Source organism: Thamnophis elegans, chromosome 12 (assembly GCF_009769535.1).
Source record: "Thamnophis elegans isolate rThaEle1 chromosome 12, rThaEle1.pri, whole genome shotgun sequence".
Classification (NCBI taxonomy): domain Eukaryota; kingdom Metazoa; phylum Chordata; class Lepidosauria; order Squamata; family Colubridae; genus Thamnophis; species Thamnophis elegans.
Window position 1 is genome coordinate 46,552,499 of NC_045552.1, and position 12,290 is coordinate 46,564,788.

At 44.7% G+C, this 12,290-nt stretch overlaps 2 protein-coding genes across 2 annotated transcripts; one reads left to right on the plus strand and one right to left on the minus strand.

Annotated features, from left to right (window-relative positions):
- Positions 1-706: 706 nt before the first annotated feature.
- On the minus strand, positions 707-2,143 carry LOC116516044 (probable G-protein coupled receptor 34). Its single transcript, XM_032228405.1, has one exon. The coding sequence runs from the start codon at positions 1,949-1,951 to the stop codon at positions 956-958; it is 996 nt and encodes a 331-aa protein (XP_032084296.1). The 5' UTR covers positions 1,952-2,143; the 3' UTR covers positions 707-955.
- Positions 2,144-9,486: 7,343 nt separating this feature from the next.
- On the plus strand, positions 9,487-11,397 carry LOC116515170 (40-kDa huntingtin-associated protein-like). The gene has a single exon (XM_032227072.1). It carries the CDS (start codon positions 9,529-9,531, stop codon positions 10,603-10,605), a length of 1,077 nt encoding a protein of 358 aa, XP_032082963.1. The 5' UTR covers positions 9,487-9,528; the 3' UTR covers positions 10,606-11,397.
- The last annotated feature ends 893 nt before the right edge of the window (positions 11,398-12,290 follow it).

Genomic DNA, 12,290 nt, shown 5'->3' on the forward strand with positions numbered 1-12,290 from the left:
ACGCTCAGTTTTCTGCCTAGACGTACCAAATTTGTCAGCACTCACAAATTATTTTTAACATTCTTCATCTTTTTTGCTTTGTCTGTGGTTTTCTCAGAAAAAAAATAATCAAATATAGCACATTGTCAGTCGGGACTAAAAATCCCATTCATAGCTTGTGTCTCTACTTAACATACACTATATTGCCAAAAGTATTCACTCACCCATCCAAATAATCAGAATCAGGTGTTCCAATCACTTCCATGGCCACAGGTGTATAAAATCAAGTACCTAGGCATGCAGACTGTTTTGACAAAAGAATGCGAAAGAATGGGTCTTTCTCAGGAGCTCAGTGAATACCAGCGTGGAACTGTGACAGGATGCCACCTGTGCAACAAATCCAGTCGTGAAATTTCCTCGCTCCTAAATATTCCACAGTCAACTGTCAGCTGTATTATAAGAACGCAGAAGTGTTTGGGAATGACAGCAACTCAGCCACGAAGTGGTAGGCCACGTAAACCCGTCCAACATCAGTGTGTGACCTCACAAATGCACTTCTGGAAGAATGGTAAAAAAAATCCCATAAACACACTCCTGAACCTTGTGGACAGCCTTCACAGAAGAGTTGAAGCTGTTACAGCTGCAAAGGGTGGACCGACGTCATATTGAACCCTATGGATTAGGAATGGGATGTCACTTACAGTAAGCTCATATGCGAGTAAAGGCAGGTGAGCGAATACTTTTGGCAATATAGTGTATATTGATATTTTCACTGAGTGATGTCTAAGTCACTTTTCTAGGTCCTGGTGTCTTCTGGACTTGTTGAGATTAAAAAATCCTTAGCTAGGGCTTTTCTTCATCGCAACTTCTGGTCCTCACCATCTTGAAGAAGGCTGATCTAGCAAGAAGAACTCATATGCAAAATTTATCCTAGTTACGCAACTTAGTCCTCCTCTACCCTGAAGTCTGTGATGGATTATTTGACATACAATACTCTCTGGTTATTTTGAGAAACCCACTTCAGCTTTCGGACAGTGGTGTCCAGCAAGGATCTCTTGAAGCTGCTGGACAGAAAGAAAAAAATCACAGGGTCAAAACAACAGTTGAGGGTTGAAATGCAAAGGACCAGTTCGTTTGCAAGGTGGAGGGCCTGGATGTTCTGTTCAGAAATGATCCTCATTTGGGCAAGGACGTAGGGTATTCGAACCACATGATAGGGGACAAAGCACACAAAGAAGACTACCAAAACCACAAAAGTCTTTATGACAATCCTGGTGCTCATCTTTTTGCTGCGCTGCTGGGTTTTCTTCAGAGAGACTGCATGGAGCCTGAGCGAGATTTTACCGTAGGAATAAAGGAAAAAGAAGAGCAAAAGGAAGAAAAAAATCACCGCCAACATATTGAGTACGCCCCCGCTGGTGGTCCTGTACTTGAAATGGAAGCACCTGTGCTCACAGGGTCCACTTTTATTAGTGTCCAAAAGGAAGCAAAGCATTGTGACGAAGCAGAGCACCCACACCACCACGGACATGGCCACGCTGAACGACATGGTGTGGATTCGGAACTGTTGAAGGGGCTTGATGATTTTGAAGTAGCGGTCCAGGCTGATCAAGCTGAGGAACAGAATGCTGACGTACATGGTGATGTAGAAGATCATGCCGACCATCTTGCAGAGAGCTGGAGGACCGTTGTGTTTCTGGTAAGCCGCCCGGAAGGGCAAACAGAGGGCGAGCAAGAGATCGGCGATGGCGAGTTGCTTCATGTAGACCGTGATGGAGTTGGTCTTCAGGGGGCCAAAAGTGAACACCCAGAGCGCCAGGAGGTTGCTAACGAAACCGATGACAGCGATGATGGAGTACATGGCAGGCAGGGTCTCCATCAGGAAGCCATCCTGGATTCCACACGTGGATTCGTTAGAAGATAGGTTAGATCCATTATGGAGATTCTTGTCAAGAAAGGAGCGGATGTCCATAATGCTATGGAAGGAAAATGGCAGAAAGAATTAGACGATTCACATATAATTACATTTTGTTGTTTTAACCATTCAGTCGTGTCTGACTCTGTCAAGCCACCACTGGCAGGCACCCATATGCATTTGACAAATATCTAGATAGAGTACTGTTGTGGCCCAGCAGGAGCCATTGGAGCTGCCACCAGACTCCGACAGCGAGGGGCCCTATGAGTCGGTTTTGGAGGATGTGGAGGACCCTGGACAGGGTTCTGACTCCGAGCAGGGTGCAGAGAGGCTGGTTGGCCCCCAGGAGACACCTCAGCCTTGGACCAGTGGAGAGGAGCCAAGGGAGTGTGATCCGGATGTCAGAAGTGGGGAGGAGCCAAGGGAGTTGTTCCTGGATGCACGGCACCGAAGAGCTACTAGGCGTCAGGAGCAGTTGTGCAGTTACAGGAGATAATTGCACTCAGCTGGTGGTAATTAGGCTCCTCTCCAGACTATAAAAGGAATGCTTGTGCACACGCCCCTTTTGCAGAAGTCAACGCAGGAACTAATGTTGGAGAACATTATGGTGAGCTTGGCAGGATGGATTGCTGCCATAGCTTATCTGTGCTGGATTGCTGCCCAAGCTTGTCTGTGCCAGTTTGCTGCCAAGGACCTGTCTGTCTGTTAATTAAATGCCATAACTTATCTTTGGCTCGTAGTGTGTGTTGGTGTGGGACAAGGGGGGGGGTCAGAACAGAGTACATATGTTGCTAAGAGCTGCTAATAGATTTAAATAACCTTGAGTTCCTGAATCAGCTGCTTTTTACATTTGCATGCACGGAATTTGGTGGCTTTTTAAAAATGTTCAAAATATTCAAAGATAATTTTAACCAAAAAAAGAGGGGGGAAAGTAACATTCGTTTGCTGTATAGCTGATTACACACTGTAGTGTCAAATGGACCATGCAACAGTTCTTTAGAAGTCGAAGAAAGGCTATTGTCTTTTCCGTGCTTTTTATTGGGTTCAACCAAGCCTGCTTTTAAGCAGGTACAAATTGGATGCATTGTTGAGAACTGCTTTGAAATGCCTAAATCTGACTGAGAAATGGGAAAATTCGCTGTCAGCTAATTTTGCAAGACAGAAGTGACAGAAACATAATGAAAGTCTAGCACACTAAGATGCATTCATTTTGCAAGTTTCCCATATACGTAGGCATGTTATTTGCAAACATATATTCATTTAGATCAGAGAGGTGGTGAATCGTATAAAACCAGACACATCACTAGAAGCCAAAATCACGATACTCTCTCTGATTTACTGTGCCTGGATCTTGCAAATTCTTTGGAGCAGGTAAAGATGCCAGGAATGGTTAGTGGAACAAGAAGAAGGGACAAGCAAAGAACTCGCTGGGTTGATCATATTAAATCTGATACAAATATGAACATCCAACAACTGAACGAAGCTGTGCTTCCCAGGGCTGCGCTTGCCCTATAAAGTTAGCAAGAGTCAGACACGACTAAATGGTTAAAACAACAAAAATGTATTTATATGTGAAGCTGCATGTCAGCCATGCATAATTCTATAGCTTTCAAGAAGGGGCTGGACTGCCATCTGTCAAAAATGGTGCAGGGTCTGTTGGGCGGGGGGGGGGGGGTTGAACTAGATGACCTACAAGGTCCCTTCCAACTCTGTTAACCTGTAATCTATTGATTCTGTGTCTTACAAGGATAGCCAATAATGCTGGCATTAAGGCCAGTCTTACATATTTCTGCCCGTCTTATATTAGCTTCTTCTCTTTGCAAGCTCTGAAGAATGTTGTTTTTGTGCTCTTGCGAGATAATATATATTTTAAAAATCCCAGAGTGATTTCTGGAGCAAACTATTCCAAAGCAAGATAGGGAAACTAATCAATCAACTCCCGAGATTCTTAATTTTTTTTTCCCCCACAATGCTCCCTGCCTGTTGAGTGAATCTGGTTTCCCCATTGACTTTGCTAGTCAGAAGGTCGCAAATGACTCCTGAACCCTGCAACCGTCGTAAATATGAGTCAGTTGTCAAGCATCTGATTATAAATCACAGAGCACAGGGATGCTGCAATGGTCATAAGGGTGAGAAAAGGTCATCATCAGTCACTATTTTCAGTGCCGTTGTAACTTCCGACGGTCACTAAATGAATTGTCTTAAGTCAAGGACTAGCTGTATTTAGTAAATCCCATGAGCAAAGTCATATACTTATTTCATCAGAAAAACATCAAAGGCATAAAATAAAATAAAAATAGAAAACCTGTCAATTTATGGGCTCTCACATTACTGTATACACTCCTATTGGCCTGCAAAATAATAATATTTTTTTAAAATGTAGTTCCTAAAACTTCCCATTCTCGGAAGCATCATTTTTTATTTTTAAATGCTGATTACTTGTCGGTGAGCCCTGCGTGCCGTGGCTGGTTTCTTAGATCATGTAGAGTTTGAAACAATGGCACTAAATGAATCACTAAAAACCCAGAGACTAAAATCACACTTGAATGGGCTTCAACCCTCCATCATCACACACACACACATACTCCAGAAAATGAAATGGCTCATGTCATCACGTACCTTGACGTCTCCATTCAGACATTCACCCTGATGAGGATGGAAGCTTTCACACTGCTGCTCTTTTGAGAACTTCCTAAAATGTAGCTTCAACCAGCTGAGCTTTAAAGCTTTTGTCAGCAAAGATAGAGAGATGGATGTGGTCGGCCGAATTTGCCGCTTACAGGTTTGTTTGTTTTTTACCACTAGATGAAGCAGCTGAGAAAAAACTTAGGGGAAAGAGATTGCTTTCTTTTTCAGAGAAATAGGAAGAATAAAAAATGGGGGGGGGGGAGTTAAGGTTTTTGGTTTGGTAGTGGGAAGGCTTTGAATTTCTTAAGCCTTACCTTCCTTAGACAAGAACACAAAGTCAAAATAGCACCATCAGATGTGAGAGGTAACAATGAATAAAATTGGGGTATCCCACTGTGACTTCATGCAGGAGAGTGTTGTGAGAAGAAGGAGACCATCGAGCAAGAGAGAACATTAAAGGGGGATACCCCTGACGGATCTGACCTCCCTTATACTACTTGGAGGATCCTGAATAGATTGAGAGTTGGAGTGGCTAAGTGTAAAACCAATATGCTCAAGTGGAGGCTCTTAACGGATAACAACACGTTGTTGGAATGTGGAGAGATGCACAGTTTAGCCCATCTGCTGGTATGTCAGCCACTACTAGAAACATGTACCAATAATGACTTATTTTTGGCCAACAACAAAGCCAAGAAGGTATCTTCATTCTGGAAGTCTAAAGTTTGATTTGGGCACGGAAGAAGAAGCAGTGTGCAGATCAGGTGTTTTCTCTTTAACTACCAGCTATTAGGAAATGTATGAATGTGGGAAATAACATTTATTGTATGTCTGTGGGTTTGGAGAAAACATGATAAGAGTGAATAGACGTGCTATGCATTAATATAGAATTAATGGCTGGGTTTCACAATGCAGTAAAAGTGGAATATTAAATAAAATATGTCAGCATAATTACTGGCATATAGTTCAACATTTGTCTTAAAATTGAATAGAAGGATACGGTGTCCATTGATGGTTTAATATGTTTATGGATAAACTTTACGGAAAATGCTTGTGACATTGGAGATATGTTGTTCAGGTATATACAGTAAATGCATGCATACTTTTATACAGATGTGTGTGTACTTTTATAGAGACCAAGACATGATAGTGGATGAGAATTTAAATAATTTGCAGTGATGGTTTGCTTGTGCAATGAACGGTATAAACCTGAAAATTAATGTACCAAAGACAGAGACAATTTGGTTGGACTAGAAAATTGAAGCTAGACATAAATCTTACAAAATCAAAGTTAAAGTACTTTTTACATAATTGAGCAGACTTTAATTTAGATTTTTCAAAAAGCTCACCCTAGTGCAAGTAGAATAACTTGTGTACCTTCTTAAAATATTTATTTAAGGGTGGGGGAAAGAATGGATGGGTGGGGAAATTCCCATTCTGTTTCATATAAACTGACTTCCTGAGATAAGTTGGCATACATTTTGTTATTAAAATATGAATGGATATTTCAGTGTGTCATGCAAAACAGCCCAATTTTGCTAGTCATGGACAGTCTGGAAGAAAACGTGGAAGTCATAAGTTTTTTGAAAACCTTCATTTATCAAGGAAACAAGTTGGTAACATTTTGGGGTTGCTTGCTTTGAAAACAAGTTGAACCTTGCAACACAATACACCACATTATGGAGGCAACTAACATCCTTTATTACGGAACTGGTGAACATTGGAACATGGACTTTTTCTGAACTTTTGGGAGATTTAGAGTATAAACAAAAGTGATAGTAATAAATTGATATTCCTAGTACATGAAAGAGGAAGTCATATAAATTCATCTAAAAGAGAAAAGAAAGCTTCAAATATTTCCGTTACACAAGGGATGTTCAATTTCAGTTCCTCTCCCCCCCCTCCCCCTGCTCAGATAATATCTTTGGACAGGCTGGTGAAAGATAAATCATGCCAGAGATAAATGTTTTTAGTTCTTCCAGATGTTGCTCAAGATCATGTTCCATATAGAGCTAAACACAACACGGTGATTACGTAATTATGTAAGCTCTTGGCCAACATTTCTTAGGTTTAAATCAGGGGTGAAATCCAGCAGGTTCTGACAGGTTCTGGAGAACCGGTAGCAGAAATTTTGAGTAGTTCAGAGAACCGGCAAATGCCTCCTCTGGCTGGCCCCAGAGTGGGGAGGGAATGGAGATTTTGCAGTATCCTTCCCCTGCCACGCCCACCAAGCCACGTCCACCAAGCCACACCTCGCCTACCACGCCACGCCCACAGAACCGGTAGTAAAAAAAAAAATGAATTTCACCACTGGTTTAAATGTCTTCTGAGCCACCGCAACTAACTGTCTGGATCAACCTGTTACCGACATTCTGTAACAGGCTGAAGGAAGGACCCATTGGTGTATGGAGCCCATGGGAATTGGGCAGCTAATAGATTCAAACAAATAAAAATATGACTTAAATAAGAGATTATGCTTGTTCCCAGTGGAGGAGATGGATGAAACGGACCAGTACAGGGAGGGCGGCAATATATTTTTGAAGGGGGTATTAGGATTTTCCGTCAGTATATATATTTTGAGCTGGAGAAGTGGGAGGTGTATACAAACACACACACACACATACACACACACACACATTCAGGGTGTGTTTGTGCTTTTCTGCAAGTCAGAGATGTGGTCAGATATGGTTTTGACAGCTGGAAAACAAACATGTAAAAAGAAATTGGAGATGCTATTTATGGGCACGGTGTTTTACGTTCCTCTTGTCCTGCAACATGAAGGCAAAACCTTTTCCAGACCAATTCTTGAATACAGCTCTTCTGCCTGGAATCCACGGGAAGAGCACTCCACTCTCCTACTCACAGTAGAATTCCGTATGCGTATGCCACCAGGCTCAAAATTTTGGCCTTGGACAATCTGGAACTACGCCACCTACAGTCTGACCTAAACATGGTACACAAAATTGTCTGCTACAATGTCCTACCTGTCAACAACTACTTCAGCTTCAACCACAATAACACACAGGCAAACAATAGATACAAACTCAAGGTAAACTGCTCCAAACTCGATTGCAGAAAATACGACTTCAGCAACAGAGTGGTCAATGCTTGGAATGCTCTACCCGACTCCACTGTTACATTCTCAAACCCCCCACAGCTTCAACCTTAAACTGTCTACTGTGGTCCTTAAAAGGGGCATGCATAAACGCACCAGCGTGCCTACCGTCCCTGTCGCACTGTCCCCATTTATTTGTACTCATTTCCTTTGTTCATGTCCATGTTCCTACTCATACCTGCTATCCTGTATGAAGCAATCTAAAAGTGGGAAGACGTTTCTTGACAGTGAGAACAATTAAAACAGTGGAAGGGCTTGGTTTCAGACATTGTGGGCACTTCATCACTGCAGGCTTTAAGAAGAGACTGGGCAGCCATGTGTCTGAAATTGCATAGGGCAGGGGTCTCCCAACCTTGGCAACTTTATGACTTGGACTGGCTGAGGAATTCTGGGAGTTGAAGTCCCCAAGTTGTAAAGTTGCCAAGGTTGAAGAGCCCTGGTCTTGGGTCTTCTGTTTGAGCAGGGGGGTGGGCTAGAAGACCTTGATGAAAGAAATGTCCTTCTGGGTTCGGCTCCAAGTGGGGAAAAAGACCCTGGAGACATGGAGGCTGCATGGAAAGATGGTTTATTGGTGGACAGGACCACGTGGCTTGAGCCCTGAACAGAAAAGGTGATCACATGCTTCAATGTTGGTGGAGAAGAAGAGAAGGAAGGGCTGAGATGCTGAGTCCCTGGTTTTATGCCCTCTCTGGCCTTTGTTCTTGAGCTTGTATTCTGATTGGTTGTCAGACTCCCATGAGCCCATGCAGGGGCAGCTCTCTAGGCTGTGTTTTGAATCCAGGTTTGGTTGAGTTCTCAGATGCCATGTGGTCAGTTGAGTAAAGGGCCAATATTATCATGCTTTATTCCCATCCCCCTGAAGCTGAAGTGGAGAAGTCTTTATTATGTAAAGGGACTAGCTTGGCCTTCTTAATGGCCCATTGACCAAGTGGGGATGGGCAGGAAGCTGCAGGCAGCTATTCTGTCTTTTAAAACATGATTCTTCCTTTTCACATCCAGACAAATATTCTGCCTTTTCAATATTTCCTAGGATATTTCATTTTTCTGGGAGAGGGCTGATTGATAACTTCCTACAACCTCTAAAGTCCCTTTTGCTTTATTCTGATTAATTTCATGAATTTATGCATCCAACTCACACGGAGGATCTGTAGCCGTACCCACCCAACTACAGATAGTTCTAGACTTACAACACTTTGTTTAGTGACCCTTCAAAGTTATAACAGCACTGGAAAAAAGTGACCGTTGTTTCACACTTTCAACCTTTGCAGCCTCCCCATGATTATGTGATCCAAATTCAGGATGGCTTGGCAACTGATTCACATTTATGACCGTTGCATTGTCCCGGGGGATCATGCAATCCCGACAAACCAAATTCATAGGGAAAACCAGATTCAGTTAACAGCTGTACTACTAACTTAAGATCTGCAGGGTTCACTTAACAACTGCTGCAAGAAAAGTGGTAAATGGGGCAAAACTCATTTAACAAGGGTCTCAATTAGCCAGCATGAATTTTAGGCTCAAATTTGAATTTAAGGGCAGGTGCCTAAGGGCACCAACGTGCCTACTGCCCCTGTCCTAATGTTTCTTTTTATTCGCATCCATTTGACTTATCCTAAACCATGTTCATACTTATATATGTTATCTAAATACATGCTTGAGGAAATTTAAAAAAAAAATGAAATAAAATCAATGTGGTCGTAAGTCGAGGACTACCCGTCATAGAGCCGTTCTCATAACCCCTCCCCACCAACAATTTAAATCAGCCAATCAGCTGCTCATGCCGCCCTCCCTTAGCCCCACCTCCTCCCTTTCCACATCCGAGCCCGTTTCTAAGCAACGCGGAGGCGTCATTTCCGGTGCGACGAAAGAGGGAGAGCTGGAGAAGGAAGGCGCCATGCTGTCCATCCCGGGCACCGGGGCCGGCTCGTCTTCGGGCTTCGGCCCGGGCGAAGCGTCTTCTGGCTCGGGCGCCGGCGGCGACTTCCTGACGCGCTACCGACTGGTGTCGTCCAAGCTCCGCAAGCGCTTCCTGCGCAAGCCCAACGTGTCGGAGGCGTCGGAGCAGTTCGCGGCGCTGGCGCGAGAGCTGCGCGCCCAGGAGAGTCTCCCTTACGCGGCCTGGTGCCAGCTGGCGGTGGCGCGCTGCGCTCAGAGCCTGGGCCACCCGGCGGGCGAGGCGGCAGCGCTGGCCGAGGCGGCGCGTCTCTGGCTGCGCCACGAGCGGGAGCTCCGTCTGCGGCAAGGCCCCGGCTTGGGCCTCTCCGAGTACCTGCCCGCCGCCCACGGCTGCGTGGCCTTTGCCGCCCGCCTCCACGTCGACTTGGGCCAGCCGGCACTGGCGGCCGGACTGTGGCTGGAGCTGGGCAACGAATTGCGCTCCGCCGGCGAACCGAGCCAAGCCGTTCCGGCTTTCCTGCGCGCCGCCGACCTGCTGGCCGCGGGCCACCTGCCCTTGGAGGCCCTGCACGGGCTGCGCGACGTGGCCTCCTGCCTGCTGCTCAGCCGCGACTACGACGGTGCCCTGGCGATGTTCACGCAGGCCCAGCAGCTGGCCCAAGGGGGCGGCGGGCCCTCGACCAACGCCCCTGCCTCTTCTTCATCCTCCTCCTCTTCTTCCTCCTCCGGCGGAGCCCCCTCGCTGCCCGGCGCCTTCCTCGACCACGTGCTCCACTGCGAGATCACCCGACTGCTGCTCTTGCTCCTGCTGCAGCCTCCGCCGTCCAAGCTCTTGCCCGAGCACGCCCAGATCTTGGAGAAGTACTCTTGGGAAGCTCTGGATGCCTCCTCGGGGTACGTCCCTCCAGAGCTTTTCTTGCTCCTCCAGTCCGCCGTGATGGCCTGCCAGGAAAAAGACTTGGAATCACTGAAGGTTTTGCAGAAGGAACTGTGGCCGCTGCTGACGGCAGAGCAGAACAACCTGCTGCACTTGGTGGTGCAGGAGATGATCACCCCCTCTGGTCAGGGGTTCTGACTGTTTGGTGTTCCTCGTGTTAGTTTTCCAATGCTGCATCCGTGGATAGATCTTGTGGAGCAGTCAAAAGAACTTGAGCGAAACTTCCTGCATTAATCAGTGGGAAGGAGGTGAAACTTACCATTTTTGTTCCTCTGTGCATTAAATGCCACTGAGCTTCCCACAGAATGAAGTGAGGACACTTGGAGGCCCCGAATACGTTGGATTATATCTCCCACCATTTTTAAAACTTTTTTTTTTTTTGCTGGTGCCAGAGGGAGTTTTGTTCCGACATTCCAGTTTCTTTCTACCTTGTCATTCCTTGAACTTAAATTATGAACTTGAGACAACTGCGCAAATACTGTTGGCCCATATTCTATTTTGCTGCTTCTTAGAATTCTTTCTTCATCCCACAGGCCACAAGGGAAAAAACCATGTGAGATTTGCCATGTTGGCTGAAAATCAATCCGAACAGTCCTCTCATTTTCATTGAGTTGATGGGAAAGCTTTAAAAAGCCATTTTTTTTATCAGTGTCGCCAAATGTATTGTGTTTTCAGAGCTGTGCTTCTGATGGAGGCTATATTAAAATCAACGGGAGGGGAACAACAATTTGGGAGAGTTGAGGGAATTTCAAAACATTTCTGTATTTGAACCCAAATGGGATTTCTAAGTTGTGTTCTCAGGGTTCTGTATTGGATTAATTTCTGCCTTGAAATAATCTGAATGTTTACCTTGCCTGAGTCTTAGCTGGTTGTGTAACTGAATTTGGGTCTGACATGAGTTCTTTGAAAATAAACTCGTTTCTTAATTGGGATGTGGGAAAGTCTGACATTCTTTAAGTAACCTTTTCCCTGAACAAGTGCCCCTGTAAGAACTTGCCTCTCCTCCCTCCTCAAGAGTATGTCATTTACTTATTTATGTTATTAAAGTAAAAAGATTTGTGCTGCAGCATTAAAAACCTTGCCATATTGATTTTTGCAATTCTTTCCCATCATAATCAAGGCATTTCAATAGTTGAATTCAAACCAAGATGCATTGGATGGTATGTGCTTGTTTGATTTGGGCTTAATTTATGTGACATTGCAATTGTGACCCATTCAATGCACTATGATTAGCAGTTAAAATGCTAGCTAGTATACTATATTTTAAGATCAGTTTGACTTCACCTCTGTTTTAGGAGGAACATTGAAGTGACAAAGCACTTGGCTTGGTATGGAGATTTTTAATACTTACTATTAACAGAAGAATGCAAAATGGTCTAATAATTACCTGGCATGTCTTCTACAATGTTTTGAAAGAAGACAGCCCTAAAAATCAACTTGGGTTCCCTGTACCGAAAACAGCCCAGTCCTAACAAGAGATTGGATTGCCCTTTGTCAGAAATGGTGTACGGTTTCCTTCTTGGGTGAGTGGGAGGGGGTTGGAGTAGACAACCTACAAGGTCCCTTCCAACTCTGTTAATCTGTGAACTTGCTTTCACTTTGTGAGCCAAACTGGCTGAAGGGATGAAGAGAGCTTTCCCAACTGATGTCAGTGTGCAAAGGGCAGCCTCTTGTACCATCCAGTCTAAGTACCAGTATAACATATTCTCAAGCGAAGCTGATTCATCCTCACTGGCCTCCCATGCAAGGCACACATTTTCTGCCTAGGTGCGCCAAGGGATAGCAGGCAGTCTCTTGCTTACAGAGAATTAACTCACAAAGTC